General features: G+C 37.0%; 2 protein-coding genes across 7 annotated transcripts in view; both read right to left on the bottom strand.

Moving 5' to 3' along the window:
- Positions 1-21804, bottom strand: part of stai (stathmin) — an 80971-nt gene that overhangs the window by 1089 nt on the left and 58078 nt on the right. For 4 of the 6 annotated variants that reach the window (XM_064698288.1, XM_064698286.1, XM_064698287.1 and 1 more), the window contains exons 3-5: positions 1456-1625; positions 1198-1383; positions 988-1134 (exon numbers count right to left, since the gene is read on the bottom strand). In XM_064698288.1, coding sequence (XP_064554358.1) covers positions 988-1134; positions 1198-1383; positions 1456-1625 — 503 coding nt within the window. Of the gene's footprint in view, positions 1-987; positions 1135-1197; positions 1384-1455; positions 1626-5372; positions 5940-21804 lie in introns of those variants that run through there. The other 2 variants (XM_064698285.1, XM_064698284.1) reach the window with 2 other exon arrangements.
- Positions 6983-9566, bottom strand: LOC135439383 (uncharacterized). Its single transcript, XM_064698106.1, has 2 exons — positions 9249-9566; positions 6983-8936 (listed from the first exon to the last, which is right to left on the bottom strand). The coding sequence occupies exon 2, from the start codon at positions 8932-8934 to the stop codon at positions 7087-7089; it is 1848 nt and encodes a 615-aa protein (XP_064554176.1). The 5' UTR covers positions 8935-8936; positions 9249-9566; the 3' UTR covers positions 6983-7086.

The following is a 21804-nucleotide window of genomic DNA, read 5'->3' as shown; positions in this document are numbered from 1 at the left end:
AGCTATATAATTAAGTAAAGAACTATTTACAAAATCAGAAAAGAAATATTTTTAAATTTGAGTCCCTTAAGAACATTCATTAAAAATTAAATTAAAAACAAAGGCGAAAAAACGGCAAAAAATATGTTTTCTTAAATAAGATAATTTTAAATTAAAACAAAATAATAAGGTTAAAAGCGGTGTTAATCAAAAATTGTAATATCCTCAAAAAAAAATATTCTTAATTAAATGAAAGGCAAACTAGTAAAATAAAATAAATATCGAAATTGATCAAAATACTTAATTAAATATAATTTGAAATGAAAAGAAAGTAAGTAAATTGTTAAAGTATTATTTTATTTCTTTTGTTATGTTAAAATAAATAAACATGAAATAATTATTAAAATATATTATTTGACTCTTATATAAATATATAATAATATAACTTTATCCTCATTGTTAAAATAAATAATTAATAATATACTATGTTTATATTTAAGGTATTTTTTTAAGGAATTAAATTGTGCTATACAAAAAATACGTGCTAATTTTGTGGTCCATTAAATTACAAAAACTAATTAGTTAAACAAAAACAAAAACCCGAATATTATTTTTAATTTCTTATCTTTTTTTATAGGAAATCATATCCTCATATTATTATATTATTATATTAAATATAAATTGAAAAATATATATTTAAAATTATATTTTGTTATAATAAAATAATACGTGTTGATGTTGTTGTCGGCTAAATGATATAAGGAAATAGTGTAAATAAGTTTATAAATATATTTAGAATATCATTTAAAAAGTTGGTGTTAATGTATAAGGTGCATTTGAATAGAAGACTATTTGCTATGTGCGCAATTGTTAATTTAGAAACGAAACGAAACAAACAAGCTAAGCTACGATAGAGACCACAATATCAAATATTATTAATAATAGTTTAAATATTAATGATGTACTATAAATAATTTAATATAAATTGAATATATTCATTTAACTCACATGCTCCTTGAGACGATTCAACATTTTCTTAATGTTCTCATCGCGCAAGGCCTGAGCGGTCTTCAATTTCTCCTCGATGGCCTTCTGCTCATTGGCCTTTTGCTGCTCCAAAGTCTCGCGCGTTTTCTCAATCTCCTGGGCATGAATCTGTGTGAGGGCAATACAAATCGATTAGTAAACTCGGAATTTATAGACACGCAGCACAGGCACCTTTAGCTTTTCCTTCATGTCGCTGATAATAGCCTCGCGCTTCTCCACATGATTCTCCATTTTGGACTCGAGCTGCTCCTTGGTCTGAGTGATGAACTCGTTGGTAATCTCATCCTTTTTGCGCGTGGCCTCTTCGACCTTGGCCAGTTTAATCGAGATCTCGGCCATCTTGCGGGCCTCCAAGGACTGCAAGGAAAAGCGAATTATAATCGATTAATTGATCGATCTTAATTATCTCTTTGCTCAATTCACACTCACAATTCGACGCTCCTCGGCGGCCTTTAGCTTCTGCTCAATCTCCTCGACACTGACATTTTTGCCAGGGGTGACGGGTCGCTTGGGCACGGCCACATTCGGTGCCGGCTCGGCCAAAATAACCTCATAGCTGAGGCCGCCGCGCGACTTCTCCTGGCAACGGATCTCAGTGGCTGTAAGGCAAATGAAAGCGAGAAATCCGTTTAGTAATTCAATATTTGTGCACTTTGCAAAGGGGCCCGCTTTTGCTTATTGTTACTTAGTATATATATATATATATAGCAGGGTAATTCAGCTGGGCAGAAGTCACCCCAGGCTGCACACAACGTGACGTCATTCGCACAAAGTATTTACAGCAAAAAGAAAGAAATGACATTTCTGGGGGTGACCAAGATTCAAGGCCCTAGCAATAAATTTCTAGAAGGAAAATGTATTCATATATATATTTTTTGGCAATATTGAACGATTATTTCGATGGATATTTAGTATTGATTTTCAAAACATATTACTATTTTATTTCATTTAATTTTTGTGTTATGGTCAATTCATTGACTAAGATTCAATGGCAAAAAGTAAACTTCTGGGAGAATAGTCATATTCACTTTTGGCAATATTAAATTTTATCCCGATTTAATGTAGATTTATATATGATATATATATATATGTATATATATTTATATTATATATTTTATTTAATTGTAATATTCTTATAATAATTAAGTATATTCTATTATAATATATACTTATATAAAAATTATTATTTTACTATTTTATTTCTTTTTTTTAATATGATGTAATGGTTAATTATTTTTTATAGACACCTTATAGAAGATAATTAAGAGAAATAATACGAGGACTAGGTATACTCAATGCGAATTGAGAGATGTTTACTAGACATCCCCGAAGTTCGCATTCGACAATCAACAAGCAAAACAGTCGATAAACTTTAACTTTGGCCTTCGTTCGCGGCTTTATACCAGTTGAGAATTATAAGCGCCAAGCCAGGAAAAACAGCAAAACGAACAAAATCAAAGTCAAATTCTTGTGTTTTTGTCAGCTGAATAACTGTGTTTGTGAAACAGCTTCGCATTCGTAGGAAAATCATTTTTGTAGATTGTGGGTAGTTAAGAGATTAAACAGAACTTATTTAACATTTAAAACTACAAGTTTGTATTAGATTAGTTACTAAAAACATAATTAAAAAAACAATTGTTAATCAACTAAATGTATTTATTGAACTAAACTGTGAACTATGAAAATATCTAGCAGCTATTTAAAAATCCTTCTATTAAAGGCTAGTAGAGTTCATGGAGGCAGTTTAGATCGACTTAGCTAAATATATATTTATAAAAAATTGTATACTAAACTAGTTACTAAAAGCCCTTTATATAATAAAAACCAGCAGCAGCTGCAGCATAAGCTGAGCAGCTGTTAAAAGTCCTTTAAAATAATTAAAGTCTGTGCGAATATTTGCAATACATTAACATTTGTTGCCATCTTTGGCCTCGCCCAGCTGCTCTTGCGGCTTTTTGTTGCACATTTTAAGCGCAACTTTGATTAATGTTGCATTCGCCAAAGCCCATTTTCGCGCTTTTTATGCGACCATTTATCATATTCATATATATATACACATATACATATATAGATATATATATATATATACAAAAAGTGTACGAGCAGTAGGAAAACTGCGTGCAAACCGCGGACAAAGAGAAGTGCCTGGAATAGTGCCACAACAGTTGTTGATTCTCAACGAGTAAACAACAAAGTAAACAATATGCAAAAATGTAAAGAAAATAAAGAAAAACATTTCTCTGCACAATTATGATATTAAATGCAACGGAAAATGCATTCACACAGCTGCGCATTAAATGGAAATGCCACAAGAGTTCCTCAAAATGTTGACTACTCCAATTACAACTGTGGTAAATGCAAATTCCAAGGTGTCGAGCTCTTTGATAATGAAATTCTTGAGTGTAGAACTGTTTTATAAACAAATGAAATTTTAGATATGGAATTTTGCACATTTACCTAGAAGCGCTTTATAGATAAGCTATTGGAAACTACAAAGCCCACGATTCTATATTTTAATCGCGAGCATTTCCAACTTTCATTGAATGTCACTTCAATTTTCTTATTGGGTAACCTGGCTTCAGAACCTACAAAAATACATTCATTCATGCACTCATTGTCAGGTTCATTAGAACACACAATTGACTGTTGTGAGCCTACTAAACAGGTTGAATGGAGACTTTTTCAAGAGTTCCCCAGAATGTTAACTCCTTCATTTACAAATATGGTAAGAACAAATTCCAAGTTGTAGAACTGTTTTCACAATAGAATTCCTGAGTGTAGAACTCTTTTATAATGAAATGAAATTTTCGAGTTGGCAGCCAAATAATGTTGGAAATTTACCAAGAAACGCTTTATGGACTAAAACGATTATTAGAAGAGCTATTCACAAATGCAACTTAGCATTGCAAGCCGGGATTTCTATGTTTTATCTAGTTAAATTCACCAAAATACTTCTGTCCCCAATTTCCATATTTGATCTTCAACAATTCGCCGAATTTCTTTTGGCCGCGATTTCCATGTTTACTCTTAAAAATGCACCAAAAATTCTTCTGGTGTTATTTACAATATTTCCGATAAAGATATCGAACTAAGGTTCAAACCGAAACAGTTTCCTTCGAGCTCTCAGTTCGCAGTTCGTGAACCCAACCCTACAGATTATCATCAAATCAGAAAACACACCCTGTTATTTTGGCCAAAATTTGTGCAAATATCTGTGATTCGAATGCACGGCGCTGAGCAATACAAAAGACAGCCTGAAATTGCAAAGCTAAGCATAATAGAAACTACAATATGAGAGGCAGAGGAAAAACAACCCCCAAACAAAAACTAAATATAGCTTGCAAGACGCTCAAATGAAGTGGAAAATTTGTTGGCAAAACACAAGCAACAAGGGGATAGGGTATCCAACGCGGCGGGGTGGGGCACAAACGGATATTGTGCAGGTGTCCGAACAAATTGTCTCGTCTGTCCAACTGGCCAACATCTGACGGCGTTGACACCTAATTTGCCATTATTAGTGAGTGTCAATCGCAAACACGTTTGTGGTTTCGATTTTGATTTCGATTTCAGTTTATTTACACATTTTTTTTGAGGCTTTGATTAATGTTGGTTAAAAGAAGCAGAAGGTGTGGACTTCGCACAACTTAAGCAGCTCAAGCGATTTGCATTTGACTTGCAGATGCGCAAAACCCTTTTTTTTTGGGATGAAAAAAGGAAATCGAGGAAGCACAATTGCATTCGGTCTAACGAAGTGCGAATACCCTTACAAGCCTATCCTATCATTGCAATATATTAATATAATTTATTATCAATTGGCTACTGTTTCCGTTTTGTAATATATAAATATCATTCATAATCTATTACCTTTAGTCTAACAAAGAGCTAATACTCCCACAATCCTAACATGGAATTGTGATAAATTAATTAATTAATTATCTTAGATCTGACAAGGAGCTTATAGCCCGTTTTGTGAGATATTTATAAGCTTTTCACACCAAACAAAATTGATGCAGCTTGTATAAGAAGCTAAGCTTGGGTAGTTTAAAATCCCTTTTATATATCATAGCCTGCAGGAGGAATCAATGTGGATTCTTCATAAAGAAAAAGCGAATATGCTTGAAATTCTAACTAATAAAGATCATGTATGGCATCGGCATATTTAGTGACAATATCGTGATACCCTAGCCATAGAGCATCAAGAACATTCCAGCCTTTTGACCATTCGGTCAACTGTGTGTGTGTGTGTGTGGCAAGCAATTTGGTAAAGTGACTTTTGCGGCACATACACTCCATTAGGCCGGAGCCGCAATCAGGCTAAGAGCCGAAGAGCCGTGCCAACAACTCACCTTTCTTCTGCTCTTTCATTTGCTCCAATATGTCGAGCAGTTGGGGTGCATCCGGGTGACCGCTGTGCTTTTCGAGCACATGCAACTGCAGCTCCTCGGCGGTGAAGCCGAGCTCATCGCAGAAGGCGCACTTGTAGCTCTGCGGCGCCTCGCCGTTGACCATCTCCTCGCCGAGGAAGTAGAGCTCAAAGAAATCTTGATTGTAGATGGCCTTCATGGGATGGTAATACTTGTGCTTATCGTTCGGCACATTCTTGCCCTCATCGTAACAATTGCCGCAATAGGTCACCGACTCGCCGCAAACTGTGCACTCGTAACGCCGGCCCAGATTGCCATGGGCCTTGCAGCCCAGACATTTGCTGATCTCTTGCGTGGCAATCGATTCGTTCGAAGACATTGCACTCAAATGGGTTAAAGGGTTTTCGATGGAAGGGTTTATCAAAAAACAGTAGCAAAAATTTAATTACTATAAAAACTCGAGGGGAAAACGGTTTGAAAACTTTGCCGTTTGCTTCTTGCTGGTAGTTTGAAATTATTTCGATTTTTTTTCTATTTTCTATTTTTTTTTTACTATTTTACGTTTACGCTCTTCAAGCTGGGCGAACAATGTTAACAATGAAAAGTAGAGTTGTGCCGCAAAGCTAACGTTATATTTGTGCAGCGCTGCCAACTTGATTTTTTAAGAAAAAAAAATAAATAAATTAAAAGCAACACTTCAATTTGACGATTGTATAAATCCGTTAAATATGAGGTATGACAATCAGAAATCGATTTCGAGAATACCCCTGTACTAAAAATCTCTGCGAATTAGACATTTAACTAAGCACGTTTTTAAGGATAATTATTTCGATTTGTTTAGTCTCTTTGACAATACAAGAGTAATTGTGGAAATAGACAGCTTTGAACAATTATTGAACTGGTTCGCGGAGGATATTTTGAGAAGGAAAAAATAAAAACTCTGAAATGTCAGCATCTAAGGTTCCGAACTATTTTGAACTAGTTCGTAAATGATATTTTGAGAATGGATAAATTTAGACACTAAGCGCCGAAGCTCTGAAATGTCAGCATCTAAGGTTCCGTACCATTTTGAACTAGTTGCAAAATATTTTGAGAAAGGAAAAATAATAGACACGTGAAATTCAGAAACAAAACACGTCAGCTTCTACAGCCCTAAACCTTATTCAACTAGTTCGTAGATATTTTAATAACGGAAAATAATAAACATGAAAATCAAGAAAAATATGTCAGCTTCGAGTGCTCTGAACCACTTTTGAACTGGTTCGTAAAAGTTAACTTGTATAGGAATAAATGATAGACAAGTAAAACTCCGTACACTTAATTAGTTCATACGATATTTTGAGGATATAAACATGTCATCTCTACAGCTCTTATCCATTAAAGAGCTGGTTCATAAATAAGAACTATAACCTTAGACATTTGTTAATTGGCTTTCAGATATTTAAAACAAGCTTTAAATATGCTCAAGTGGAAACCTTGATATAACAAATATTTAATACCACGATCCAAAGCAATTACTAACAAGGCCTTCAGCATTAACTGAAACATGATTCCGACGAGCCAGATCGCACATAGAAATAAAACAAACAGCAACTTTTAAAATTGCAATAACATTGTTATGACAGCTTTATTCTTTGCATTAAGTATATTGTATATAAATCTATATGCCTTCTCTTCCTTCCCTCTATATGGATCTTTAGTAGCCGTAAACCTGATCAATTTCATTGACGAGCATGGCGATGGTCGAGTCGGAGGTCTCTGAGCCAGAATTATCGTCGTAATCGTCTTCATCCTCATCCTCCACATCCTCGGCATCGACCTCACCCTCGCCAGTTTCCTCCTCGTGCTCCTCCTCAGCATCACATTCGGATAGCTCGTCGACCACGTTGACAGTGACAACTTTGGGTCCGTTCTCGGCTTTGTTTGCCGGCCCAACGATCGTTACCTCATCCTCCTCGTCCCGCTCATCGGTGTCCGGATCCATGTCGGAGTCGACGCTGACAACAGGATCGTGTGTCGCCTGCAAAATCATGTCCGGTATTGCCGCAATCTTTGTGTTCTTCTCCAGCTTTTTAATCGAAAACTCGGCCAGCCATTTATTATAAAGATCGAGATTCTTGTAGAAGCGTTCCATAATGCCGGCCGGAGAATTGGCGCTGCAGCTGGGCTCGTCCAAAGGATCCTTTTTGGACTTGGGCTTGCGTGGGGCATTTGTCAATTTGGGAATTGCAGCTGGCTGCAGTGCGACCGGCTTAAGCTGCTCATCGGCCAGCATGGAGCAGAGCAGGGCCTCGATGAAGAGCACACGATGCGACTCCGGTGGCAACAGATGTTGGTGCTTACGTTGTGCCTTCTCCAGGGGCACAAACTTAAGGCACAGAAATTTGTGCAAATCCGATTTGTCAGCGCCTGCCTTGTCCTTGCCTTGCTTGCTCTTGCTTTTGTCCTTGTCCCTATCCTTGCCTTTATCCTTCTCCTGGTAACGTGCCTCGCCTGGCGCCTCGCGCAATATATCCGCATAGCTGGTCAACAGACGTTCGGCTCGATGCTGCTGATGCTGCTGCTCCAACAGCGTTGAGGAGTGGGCCAAATACGAGACCCAATCATCCTCGGCGGCCCGCCTGGGCAATTGATTATTCGGTTTGGGAAACAAACTGCTCAGACGCACAGCTGGCGGTATGCTGCGAATGCGACTCACTTTCGGACTACGCATGCCTCGGCCGTCCAGCACGCCCACATCGGGCCGCGCAGGCGGCGGCACCGGCTGTTGCCCCTGCTGCGAATGATGTGCCTGCTGCTGCTGTTGGGGCTGCTCCTGGGGCCGCATCAACACGTTCATGCAGTGGCTAGAGTAATATCTTGGATTGGTATTGCTCCATCGCAGCTCCTCCAGCACATTGAGCGCCTGCTGCTCCAAGAGGGCAGCACGACGCGCCTGGGTCATGCGCACCGCCTCCCGAAAACTGACAGCCGGATCCAGCACAGCGCGCTGCTGGGAGACCACCGGCAGCACAGGACGCGGCAGACTGGGCACATGTCTCAGGAAGGCAGACGCCGATGCAATGGCTGAACGCGAAATGGTGCCCGAACCCGACACCGAACCGGAACCCGAACTGCTGGCAGTCAGACGTCCAGTCGCCGCTGATGCATCGGCAGCATAGCGTGTATAGAGTATGCTAAAGTACTCATCAAAATCCTTGTGACCGCGATGCATATCGGACAAGTGCTTATAGAGCTGCATGCTGGTAAATCCATACAGATCGCAGAGGGCGCACTTATAGCTCTGCGGCACATTCGCTTCCACATAGGACTCGCCGCCAAAATAGAGCTCATATTCGGCGCGTGTATAGTGCGCCTCCATGGGATGGAAATACTTGTGCTCCGGCGCCTCGGGCAATTGCCCAGAATCGTAGCAGCTGCCACAGAGCTGATAGCCAATGCACATCCAGCAGGCATAACGACGTCCGCCAAAGGCCGCCGTCTGACACTTGCAGCACACATAGCCAAAATGACGCTCCGGCGGTTGGGCAGACGATGGGGCCATGGCTAGCAAGACGACAGAAAGCATTCCAGATTCAAAGTGCCTTTAAACAGGGCTCAAAAAAAAGAAGCTAGCACAAGTTGAACGCAAGCAAATCACAAAATACATATATAGGCAAATTATAAATAAATGCACATATTGATATATCTGTCTATGATTTTGTGTACATTGCACTCGTCAAACAATTTGTTTATGCAATTTGAGCAAACAAAGCGAGACTTGCGAGACTTTAGGAAGAATTTTCTGTTATGTGCTTGGCATTCTCCTTTCTTTCTTTTTTTTTTTTGCGCCCCCAGAGAAATTTACAATTTACTCACGTGCAAATATGACTTTAATTTAGTTGAAAGCAACTAAATGAATTCTCTGTATATTATTTATTATTTCCGTTCTTTTTTCTTTTCTCACTGACTTGCAACTTGCCGCAAGCGCTGCCACTCGCAACAGCCAAGCCCAAGAAAGCGCTCGACGCGTTCCACAAATAATCCACACGTTCCACAAGCGCCTTTTCAGCACTGCCAACTGGCTCGAAGACGTGAATCGCACTGTTTAGTTTATTTTGATGAATTTTAAAGTTTCTTTTTGTTCTTTTCACACAATTTAGTTAAATTCACAGTGCACACAAGTCAATGAAAAACTGTAAACTAATGTCTGTCTGCTTTAGTCCTCCCAAGTTAAAGTAAAAGCAAAGCCTACTGTTCACATATTTAGAAAACATATAAATAAGTTCAATTCAATGCTTAATTATCAAATATATCGAAACAGTTGGAATTGAAATTTTGACAAATCAAAATTAAGCCAGAAATAAGAAACGGAAATAAAGGCAATAAGAAATAATCTTAAAAATTGTACTACCTTATAAATAAATTGCATTTTATAACAATAATATATTATATTTATATTAGTTATGTGATATTTTTAATTTAAATAATATTTATTTTTTTTTATTAAAAAAAATTTGCATAGTTGAAAACTTAAGGAGGCAACAAGTTTCAAGTGCCAATTCTCTGACTTTTCTCTGAGTTCATTTAGGCGGAGTTTATAAAGGCGGACAGACAGATGGATTTGGCTAGTTCAACTCGACTGCTGGTGCTAGTCAGGAATATGTATATCTCTATATATAAAACTGTTTGTCCTGACTGACTGACTGACTGACTGACTGACTGACTGATTGACTGACTGAGTGACTGACTGACTGACTGACTGATTGGGGATCAACGCACAGCCCAAACCGTAAGAGATAGGAAGCTGAAATGTTCACTGTAGTTACCTTATGTGATGTAGGTGCACGTTAAGGCGGGGTTTCGGGAAATTCCAACCACAAGTATGGAAAAATCGCGAAAAACGATTGAATGCAACTCCGGTCGGCCTGAAACTCATTGTCAAAAATCTTTGTTCAAATTCGTAGCTAAGCTAACTTTCAAAAGTGTTTGATTTCATAATTCCGCATTTAATAAATATGTAAGCTACACAAAAATTTTCAAAAAAAAAAAAAATTATTTGTTATTTAAACGAAAAAGTAAAAATATCTTCGGTACGGTAAAAAGAAGTTTCAAAATGAGAGACCAGTTCTCGTAGAAACAGACGGACGGAGAGACGGACATAGCTATATCGGTTTTGCTGTTGATATTGATCAAGAATATATACACTTTATGGAGTCGAAGAAGTCTCCTTCTATGATGCTGATCTAGTATAATATATATTAGCCTTTTGTGTCCCATTGTCTCTTTAATCGTTGCGTTTGGACAGATATGTCGGACAGGCAGAAAGACAGACGGACACATCTAGATCGTCTCTGCTATTGATGTTGGACAAAAAGATAGACATATAGAAAATAAAAACTAATATAAAATAAACTTTTCTTATTCTCAATTATTTATAAGCCAAACAATTGCTTACCTTTCTTTTTATAATAGCTTTATAATTTGCTATCATATTAAGTCAGATATTTTGTATTTTCCAATTTTAACTTTTAGCACTTTCACTTTAACGCTCATAATAAAAAACCTTCATCAATGTTGAAGATTTCTTTTTTTTTTTATCATGTTGTATGTTACATGTGTGTAATATTTTTTGGCCGAGGGCTGGTTTAGACTACACTCCGAGCAGGTGCAGCTGTTGGCCAGTCATGCGATTATCCTGCCACGCCCACCGCCCTCAAACATAGATATGGTGCAAAAGTAATGCTAAAAACTCTCATTAACATAATAAGCCTTATTATAGAAATGTAAAGCAGCGTAAAATGCAGCTACATAAAAACACACACGCGCGCCAGGTTGACCTCAATTAAAATAATTTCGCCTTTTTTTTACATATTTTGTCAAGAGTTTTGCCAACTTGCATTTGGTGTATATACAATTACATGTGTAGTATAAACAGGTGAGTGTAGAAAAAGAGCCGTTGACATTTCACGCTTTTAATTAAAAATTGCGCTAGATGAGTAGAAAGAGAAGAAGAAGCAGCAGCAGCAGCAGCAGCAGAACAGATCCAAGCAACAACAACAAAACAACAATTTGTGCTAAACGCAGCTTAGAAATGTTGCTATAAATTTCTAAATAATTTGAGTTTGTCATTTAATAAAGTTTTAATGACATGATTTACATTTATTACACACACCCACGCACACACTTGCATTCTAGAGCCTGTTCGTAATTCCCAAAAATCTGCTTATGACAGCTGAAACAATTTGTCAGATCCCCAACAAAAAGGGGTCAGGAGGGTTTGTCTGAGCCACATGTGGATCAGGGGTGCAGCGGGGTCATGTGTTTGTTGCCTGGGGGGGGCCAAAACAAATACACGAATTAAGCCATGTTCAGAAATACTCAATTACACGAGTCCAAAATGAAAAGAAAAAAAACCCAACTGAGCGGCGAGCCAAAACGGATTAAATGGCTTTATTGGGGGCTAAAGTCTCGCCATACCCTGTAACAAATAAGTGTACAGGGCATGAAGGAACTTTGCTTAAATTAAATACCATGTGATTTTGAAACATTCCCCAGCAAATCTTTGATCCCCATTTCCATCCAAGGAGCGATGGAATAAATAGTGGCAACACATCTGATCTATCTTCTAATAGATATTTATTATCTCTATATAACGATTGTTGCAACCATATAAACCAACTTAGACAGTAACAGGGTATATTTTCAAGCAAACACGCACATAGAACAAATACTGAGCCTAGGCTTAATTCACATTCAGCATGTTTTAGCTCTAGTTACAGGGTATTTGCTCGTGTAAGCGTCCATCTAGAGCACTTTAATCTCTTCCTTTTCTTCGACCTTACGAGGCCAATCGAACAATTATAAGCGTATTTTTGCGTAACGCCCAAGTTGAACCAATTAGTTAAGTAGTTTCATAAATTTCAACCCCTCGAGCTAAACGAATAGTTAAGAAAAAGCTAAGCTAATGCAAACTCCCCATGAGCCCCACGTCTAACCCCAATTCTTAAAACATTATGTAAATTATAATGCAACTATAAACAAATTAAAAACTAGAGCTAATATGCTTTTACATTACTTAAAGTGCTCGAAAAAATGTGCTTTTCGCCAGTTGCCACACAAAAAAAAACGAAATAAAATTGTTCCATTGTCAGCAAAAACTTTTGCATACAAGTGCACAGGCATTTTGCAATAATTATTCCTTAGCAAACATAACGCAGAAGAAGAAGCAGCAGAAAATAAAAGTCTGGGGAAACGCACACATATACATATATATAGAATATATATATAATATGGCTGAACAACTTTTCGCCCTGGTAATATTCATAAGTGTCTGCTTAATATTCATAAAAGCATTTTAATTTGCATTTAATTAAATTATTTTGTGCCACTGTAGATGGTTGTTTTTTGTTTGCTGTGCAGGGGGGGGGGGGGGAGGGCGGGCGAGGGTTTCTATTAAGCACATGTAACTTACGACAACTGAAGGGCGCACTGGGCGTGGCACAGGGGCTGTGCCATGTGCACGTCAATTACCAAATAATTTGCGCGACATTTTGTCGTCGCCAAATTAAATTAAAAACCATTTTCTGGCCAGAGTTGCCATCAACACCTACAAACCCCCCCCCCCCCCCCCCTACTCACAACCTCCTCCCCCATTAGGCAGACAAGCCTGCTCTTGAAACGGAAAAAAAATGACAGAGCATAAGCCCTGAAGGATCTTATACAAAGGCAGCCAACGGGGCGTTAAATCGGGACGCACGATTTTAGAGCTGTCAAGAGCTCTGCAAAATAACTTTATCTCCTTTACTTACAATTCAAATTGATGGCCACCATTTTGAAGACGAGAGGGGCGCGGCGCAAATCAATGCAAAACGGACACACACACACAAAAAACTCGCGTTGAATTTTTTAGCAAAAATGCACAACTTGCTTTTTTTTTGTTTAATCTGTGTATTTTTATTATATTTTTTCGGCTATTTCCGTAGCTGTTGACGCGCAGAAATTCGCTAACCAACTGAACTGAGTGAATGGCTGACGACGGGCTGAGCAACTGATGTGGCCCAAAGCGAGCGACACATGAAAAGAGGAGGAAATATTGCAAAAAAAAAAAAATATGTTAGCCCGGACACAAACACAGTTATGGACTGTTGCAGAGCCCAGGACGAGTGAGTGCATGCAATTTTAATTCGTGTCGTGTAGCATAGTGTTGTTTTTCGTTTTTTTGGCAAGCGCTGCCAAAAGAGCTAACGACGGTTTTTGTTGTTGTTGTTGTTAGGAAAAGTCGCCGGCGATAGTCGTCTGGCAGCCTAATTGCCTGGGCGGCCGACCAGCCCAGCCGAGCGGGTCGAGCCAAGCAGCTGATGAGTCAGCCGTCATTTGAGTGAAGACTGTAGTCAGCAGTGGAGCAATTGAGTCAAATGGCAAATATATATTAAAAAACTATAGCTGTAGAGTAAATTGTACTTACCTATTTAACAATTGTTTTGTAGTTATATTTTTTGAAGAAATAGATTTTTGGAAAATGTTTGCTTTTAAACGACAAAGAATTGTTTTATCGATCGATAAAACTACGAAAATATTCCCAGCGAAATTTTGTATCATACAGTTTATCTGTTCGCAAAAAGTATTATTTCTTAAAATTGATTTTTTCAATAATCATGCTTGAAGGAAGTATTGGCATATGATAGAACTGATTTATCGAACGGTTGTATCGATAACCTTTCGACGAAAGCTGACGAAGGACTTACAAACGGATTCAAAATGATCTATGACATAGCATTTATGTAGCTAAATCTTTCCTCAAGAAGTCTTACAATCTCTTAATACTTATTTATGTAAACAGCAATCTCGAAGACTGGCTTATCGAACAGTTAAATCGATCAGCTTTCTACCAAAACGGACTAAAACCGATCAAATAAATAAATGGCATCAACAAATCTCCACAAAAAATATATGGAGCTCTTAAATTTTATTTATTTAAAGTTAGAATTCGCATATGAAAGAACTGACTAATCGAACAATTGTATCGATAAGCTTTTTACCAAAGCTGACTAATGGTTTAGAAAACGGATTAAAAATGATCTATCACATGGTTTAATCGTACCTAAAACTCTTCGCAAAACATCGTAGAATATTTTATACTGAATAATATAGTTCTAATTAGAACAGCTGTATCGATAAGCCCTAAAAACAGACTTAGGCAACCTATCAATTAGAATACTATTAATAGGAGGATAAATTGGAGGAAATTTTCAAAGGTCTTTTCATCTTTTATATCAGCCTTTTTGCAAATATAATCCACAAACATTAAACCTGACAAGCCACGCAATTTTATCGATAGTCGCTAAGCTTACACAGAGAACATTTTACACTTACTTATTTCTGCAGAGGGTATAAACATTTCATAGAAATTTTTAACGTCTTGCAGTAGCAATGACTGCCTTATATATTGGCTCATCTACTTAGAGAGCGAGTCTATATAGGATAAGCCTTCACTGAGTGAAATTTGTGTCAGTTAAAATGTATTTTAGTAGGAATTTCGCAAGTTTTTAAGCTTTGCAGACTTTGGATATCGCAATTTCTGTCTACATCAAAGTTTCTGCCTTTTAGCACAGTGTACCTGCTGCGTAAAAGAACATTGATTTCTCGCTCAATAAAGCCAACTAAAGCTTTGAAATTGAAGAGCAAAGCTAACAGCAAACAGAAAAACAAAAAGAAAGCGCATTTCGTTTTCAAATGCCACGCCCCGACTAGTCACAACTGCGCCCCCGTCTATGCCCCGGCGACGTCTCGGCCCGCGCCACAAACGTGCCCAGCAGCCACTTTGGCATTGATTGGCCTCAGCGTTGGCCAAATGTCGCCGAAAGTCTGACACAACACACATACGACACGTTAGCCGGGCGGCGGGCTGAAGGGAAGGCGCCTTTGTAGCTACCCAAAAAATGTCGGTAAACAGCACTAAAAGCTGCAAAAAGGCATTGCATACGACAAGGCGACAAAACAGCAGCAGCAGCTGTTGTGGCATTCGTTGTTGTTGTTGTTGCTGCTGCTGCTGCTGTTGTTGTTGTTTTAAAGGATTTTATGCCGTTGAGCGGCTTTTGCGAGTCGAGACATGCTCGACGATGATTCATTGAGAGTTGCTTCGAGTGTTTTTCTTGCGCCTTTGCAGACAAATTACCAAACAAATGGATGGGCGGAACTTACCTGAAAAGAGAGCAAAAAATGGAAAGACAATTAGTGAATAAATCGTGATAAAAAGGAGGTAGCAAAAAAGTTAAAAAAATATTGCAGTCAAACATCGTAAAAAAGCACGCACATGCATGCTTCCATTTTTTTTTAAGAGCGACCTAAGTGACTCTGGGGAACAAGTTATTTAAGAAATAAAAAATGCCAACTCTGCAGGTTGGCAAAACTGTGCTAAAAAGTAGCTCGTAGTAGCTGCATTCTCCTAACATTCATTTAAATAATGTCACCATAGAGGACAGACGGATAAACAAGAGAAAATTAAATACTAACTCCATTAAGTCAAGAAATATGTGCTAAAAAGGAACTCCTCGTAACTGCGTTCTCTTAACGTGAAGTTAAATCATGTCACCATGGAGAACATATGCGACACACATATGTAATAATATAACCAAAAAAAAAAAGAAAACATAAAGAAAATTCAACAAATCAAACTTATAACCGAGCAAGAGTGCTCTAATAGGGAGTGCCAGACTTGGGGATACCCTGTAGATATAATAAAAGATGCTTGATTTCAATTTACCATTTCAAATTTGGTCACTCCAGCTGATAAAACATAAGAGATTTGCTTAAATAACTGGATTTCGATATTAATTTTTATCGATTGCTTGAAAACCGGCCAGTTTATCGATTTTAGTAAACAAAAGAGGACCTACGTTCTCTACGTCTCTAGCTCTTATAGGTTCTGAGAGCGAAGCCTTTTTATATACGGACGGACGGACAGACAGACCGACGGACAGACGGATATGGCTAAATCGACTAGTCTATTGATACTACCCAAGAATATAAATACATGCTTCTGTCTGTTACAAACATTTGCACAATAACATTATACCCCTTTTCAATGGGCTCCGGGTATAATAAAGCCTCACATGGCCACAAATAAAGTGATAAAAATGCTCTTCAAAATATGCGTCCATTAAAAAGAAACATAATAAAAAAAAAGTACAACTGATTTAGAATCCAAACGCAACAGAATGAAACACAACTCAGTAAATATTTCTATCCGAAAATACAGTCAAACTGCATTATAACAAACGCGAATGGTGTAACATGTAAAGACTTCCACAGAAATAAAACCAATAACAATAAAGAAAAGCGATTTCTTGAAATCTCTTTAATAGCGAAAAGTTGGCAAGAAAGTTTGGTAATTCCTTAGAAAACTCAATTTGTGGAAGAATTCATTATAAAGAAGTTCGACTGTAACTCTATGAAAGCCTGAGTACATTCAGCAGCCCAGCTGTTTGTTAAAACTTCCTTTGCCGCTGCCCAACACTTTTTTTGTGTGTGTGTTTTTTATTTTTCATAAGTGAGTGCCGTTAGTTAGTGGCAGGAAAAACTTTTAACCAATGTTACGCTACGTAGAATGCGGCGTCTTAGATAAGAAAAAGAGACGCGACAGCTAAAAAAAAAAATTCTTGCACTTATTGTTGGCTGTTGCTGGGCAAAGTTGCTCAAGATGTTGCGAAGGCAGCAGCAGCTCAGACAGAACATAGTTGGAAAAGTTCTATCTGCTGCGAGGCAACTCAATGAGCTCTTCTTCTTAAAGGAGGTAGCAGGAAAAATCAGGCGCTTTAATTGGACATACATGAGCTTTGCTTATAATTACTTTCTTTATTAATGTTGACATAAGTTTGCTAGCTAGGCATGGTTGCTTTTTGTGGTGGCAGTTCGATAACTTCGCCAATGATTTTTGTATTTATCGATATCGGGCAATAATGCGATTTAAAATCGAACTATGCTCAATTTAATTTACTAGCAGCAGGAATAGTTGTGGTATATGAAGTCTTTAAAACTTTAAAATTCGAATGCAAACATAAAAAACTAACCGTAGCATGTCTCTAGGAGCTGGCATCATTTTTCTTTCATTCCTGATTAAAACTGACACAACATGTTATACATTTTCCTGTCTTAACCATTATTCTTTATTTTTTTTGCTGCTACTCGGCTTCGGTTCTGTCTAGTTTCTGGGCGATTACATAAGCAAATGCCGTCTGCACGTGCAGCTAATCGACTCCTTAGCTGCCTACCACTCGCTGTTGGTATCCAACTGTGCGCGACGTCGCCAAATGAAGCCTGGCGCCTTGGCCCAGACAGCCAGGGGGGAGAGAGCTACCCATCCGCCTATATATGTATGACCCCTATATATGTATATATTTATATAGTACTGGGGTAAGTAGCCGACCAGGTATATCGCATTGCAACAACTGCAAATGACGCAGTAACGTGACGTGTTTCGGGCTTCTCTTTGTGTTAGGGTGAAAAAGTCAGCCGACCCAGCTTGAAATGGCCTCAAAGGGGGCGAATTGTTGAGGTAGAAACGACAGGGTGTTTCAAGTTTTGCTGCACCGACTGCAGTTTATCACCTTGGGAATGCGGCTAGTTGACGTCGTCGCCGTCATTAGCTATATAGTATATATACATATATATATCGAACTTTTTTGTATGTTGCAAAGGCTACTGCACTATTGATTTTTCCTTTTTTTTTCTTTTACCTTTGCTGGCCATTTGGGAGGCCACTTGATATTAGCATAAGTCAATAAACTGTTGGCAAAAATTACGCCAACTACATGCGCGGCTCAACAGGAAAAGTCTGTGACAAAACAGCACTGCGAAAATTGTTTGGAAAATTGGTTAACCTAATGATGATTACAAAATAATAATGTTTAATGATTGAAAAACATTATGGAATTAAATATGCAGCGTGTAATGGCTATAAAATTATGATTATTAAATATGCAGAATTGCATGTGATATTAGGTCAGGGCACATCTAATAATGAGAGTTAATAGCCCAGGAGCTCGGAAGGTTGATTGACATTGTTAACTTTTTGTTGTAGATATTCTTGCACTTGCAGAAAAGAATTTTTAAAAGTAAGCCAACGAAAGAGGTCCTGGTGCTGAGTACGAAATATTAATCGGACAAATGTATTTTGAAAAAGATCTCTATTTGCAAAAAATGCGGTAATCGAAATGTAGCCTTAAAAAATATATTATATTTCATCTGTTTATATACATATATATACCATGTAATTTTTAAATGAAATATATTCCGATTGGTAGAAAAATCCTGGTAGTTCTAGAGTTAACCCAAATTAAATGCTTTTAGTTAATGTTCTATCTAGGTACATGCAGTACGATATTTATCACACGTAACTCGGATCAAGTATAAATAAATCGTTTTGCCTCCCTCACAAACTAAATTCAGACTTTTTCAACTTTTTTTTTCACAGCTTTTCCACTCTCTCCCCGTTCCCTGTTACGTTAAATTAGCAACAGTATTCTGTATTTCCCTTTTGTTTTTCCTTGCTCTTTTTCTTTTCATCAATCCCAAGCCGGCGTCATATTCAACAACAAAAAATTAGGTCTCCATTCTTAACGCGTCGCTTAAAAGCACCACCCAATCCCCGAGTGTTTGCTCCAGTTCTCACTTCGAGCTCTCGACAGGAGCGTTAGGAACAGACCGTCTTATGCCGTTTCCTTCATTAAGCGCCCGTAAGTATGCCTCAACTTCTTTTACATCCTTGTCGCGTCGCCTGGCTTGTTATTATTTGCTTTGCTTTGCTTGGCTTGGGGCTTAGTTCTTTGCGCCATATGTGCACAGTCAGCAGCTATTTTGAGTCTGGAATTGGGCTGCAGACACGCCCACTTTTTGTGCATTGCATTTCAATTAAAGTTAAGTCAAGTAGAAGAGCAATAAGCGTGTTCAGCTGATGAATATCCTGTAGGCAATACACCTATTTAGCGCTCTGTACAAGTTATTAAATTTTTTTCCCTGTTTAAAGCTTCATGCAGCCTAAAAAGGGAGGTATACCCTTTACTTGGCTAAAAGACTCTGTAAAATATTACTGAAATAAACTCTGTTAAAAACCCTTTAGAAATATTACAAAAAGATGAAATAAGTCTAATAATTGGTCTAGTTTTAAAAAATATATCTTTTCTCCTGTTAAGAACATTTAGAATAATTTAAAAACACCTTTCTTTCAATAGTTTAGACTGGCTACAGGGTAAGGCAACTCTTTCAATCAAAAATATACCCTGTTGAGCAACTTTAGAATAATTTAACAACACCAAAAATATTCTACTAGCCCTTGCATTTATTAAAAACAGCATACCATTTTATATTAGCTAGGCTACAGGGTATCTAAGCTTTTTCATTCAAAAATATAAACAAATCTTGTACCCTTTTTTTCTTCCTAAAAACAGCATGTCCTTTTTATGCACAGGGTATATAAACTCTTTTATTTTAAAATATACCCTATAAGGAGCTATTAGAAATACCATAAAACATTTCTATGAGCCGCATACCCTTTATATATAAGTAAGGCTACAGGGTATTTAAACTCTGTTCTTCAAATATTAAGCAGCATACTTGTTGGTTTTTTGGACATGAACATATATTCTCTGCGCAGCATGCCCTCAAATTGCTGCGACATTCTACAGGGTATATTAATGCTTGATGAACTTGTCTGCAAAAATTAAGATCGATATCGTTTGGACCACAAATACGGGTATTGTGTGCACAGAGTACAGGTTATCTGCCCCCCATTTTCCCCGCCTCTGCTCAGCCTCTTGTATTCGAGTGCTATTTCATTCTGCATGCGGGGCTTTTGTTAACTGTTGCAAATAATAATACACTTCCTTTTTGCACTGCAAGCGGTTACCATTGTTTATTTTTGTTGTTTGTTTGTTTTGCTGCTTTGTTCTTGGGGCTTGATTGTTCTTCAACTTTTTGACTGCCAGCTGCATAGCTAATTAGCTGCTGTTTATTATTTTCCCTATACCATAATCTTGCCTGTATTTTTTCTTTACCTTTTTCTTGAATATTGCAACATCTTAAATTTTGAAAGAAATTCAAATGAGCAATTTTGCACTCTCTGTTTGCGATGGCTGGAAAAATCTTTAGATTTTCCCGAACATTTCGGAACCCAATTTTGCCGTGCTATTTGTGCAGCGTATTAAGTACACCGAAAATTGACGTCAATAATTGGACGCATTAAAATGAAACTTGTTTCAATAAAAAACAAAAGCTCTCAAGTTGTTCAGGTAGCCAACTTTATTAAGACAAAACTTTTAGGTTGGCATTAAAACTTTTAATAGCATATAAAAACTTTAAATATCAAACAATGGCTTGAATGCATTGATTATTGCTGCAGTTAACACTAATTTGAAAGTTTTTTTATTAAAACGTTAATGAATAGTTTATTTTTTACTTAAACACCTTTTATCAAAATGTTAGGCATCACATTTTTAAATATCAAATGTTTCGTAGTATTTTTCATAATGCCTTTTCATTTAAAACTCTTTCATATAAATAATGATTCCTTTTAGAATGAAGTTAACATATATAAGAAGATCATATAGCTTAATGCCTTAGACACAATAAAATATCAAATAATTTATATTAGGTATTACACTTAATTCTTTTTCAAGTAACACCATTCCAAATACAAAAAATATACCATGCTTTTGGTAGACGACGTGAATCAGAAACACGATTCATGATTTAAGAATAGCTGACTTGTTGCTTTGTTGCAGCCCATTCCCTTTCATAAAAAATATTAAGCACAACAAAATGTCAAAATTGGTTCTTTATTTTTACTTTACTAAATTCCTTATCATATAATGCCACTCCAAATAAAAAAGACTATGCTTTTGGTAGGAAGCATGAAACATGAAACTGAAGCACAATTCACGATTAAAAAATACTTTCAATAATTGTATGTCATCTTATAATCCCTTCATAAATGTATATAACCCCTTACATCCTTTTTTATAGCTGCTGACACCAATAAATTATCAAATACTTCTTGTTCAGTATTTTACTTAGTATTTTTCTAAATGCCTATTCATAAAATACCAATTCATAAAATAATTTTAATATGCTTTTAGTTGAAGAGTCAAAGTGCAGTAATAGTTAAAAATTCATAAAAAACATTAAGCAAAAATAAACTATTAAATACTTAATATATTGCATTTTGGTTGGTATTTTTATAAATTGCTTTTCATTTAATTTATAATTTCCAAAATATACTATTTTAATAGGAAACGTATTTCTGCAACAATCAAAGAAGAGTAAAAACATTAAATTATTATCTAATAAATCCTTTCTTATACATACAACCCTTTCTTTAATTGTAATTTAGTATTATATTTAGTATTTTCTTAAAGTCGTTAAATACCGTGCTTTTTTT

The sequence above is a fragment of the Drosophila montana genome, unplaced genomic scaffold (assembly GCF_035044405.1).
Source record: "Drosophila montana isolate Dmon_TW-CO22-7 unplaced genomic scaffold, ASM3504440v1 contig_402_1, whole genome shotgun sequence".
In the NCBI taxonomy this organism is placed as follows: domain Eukaryota; kingdom Metazoa; phylum Arthropoda; class Insecta; order Diptera; family Drosophilidae; genus Drosophila; species Drosophila montana.
Note: the sequence above shows the minus strand (reverse complement) of the source record. Positions and strands in the feature narration are given on the sequence as shown.

Coding starts and splice junctions, on each gene's coding strand:
- LOC135439383 (XM_064698106.1), bottom strand. CDS start 8,934: ATGGCCCCATCGTCTGCCCAACCGCCGGAGCGTCATTTTGGCTATGTG.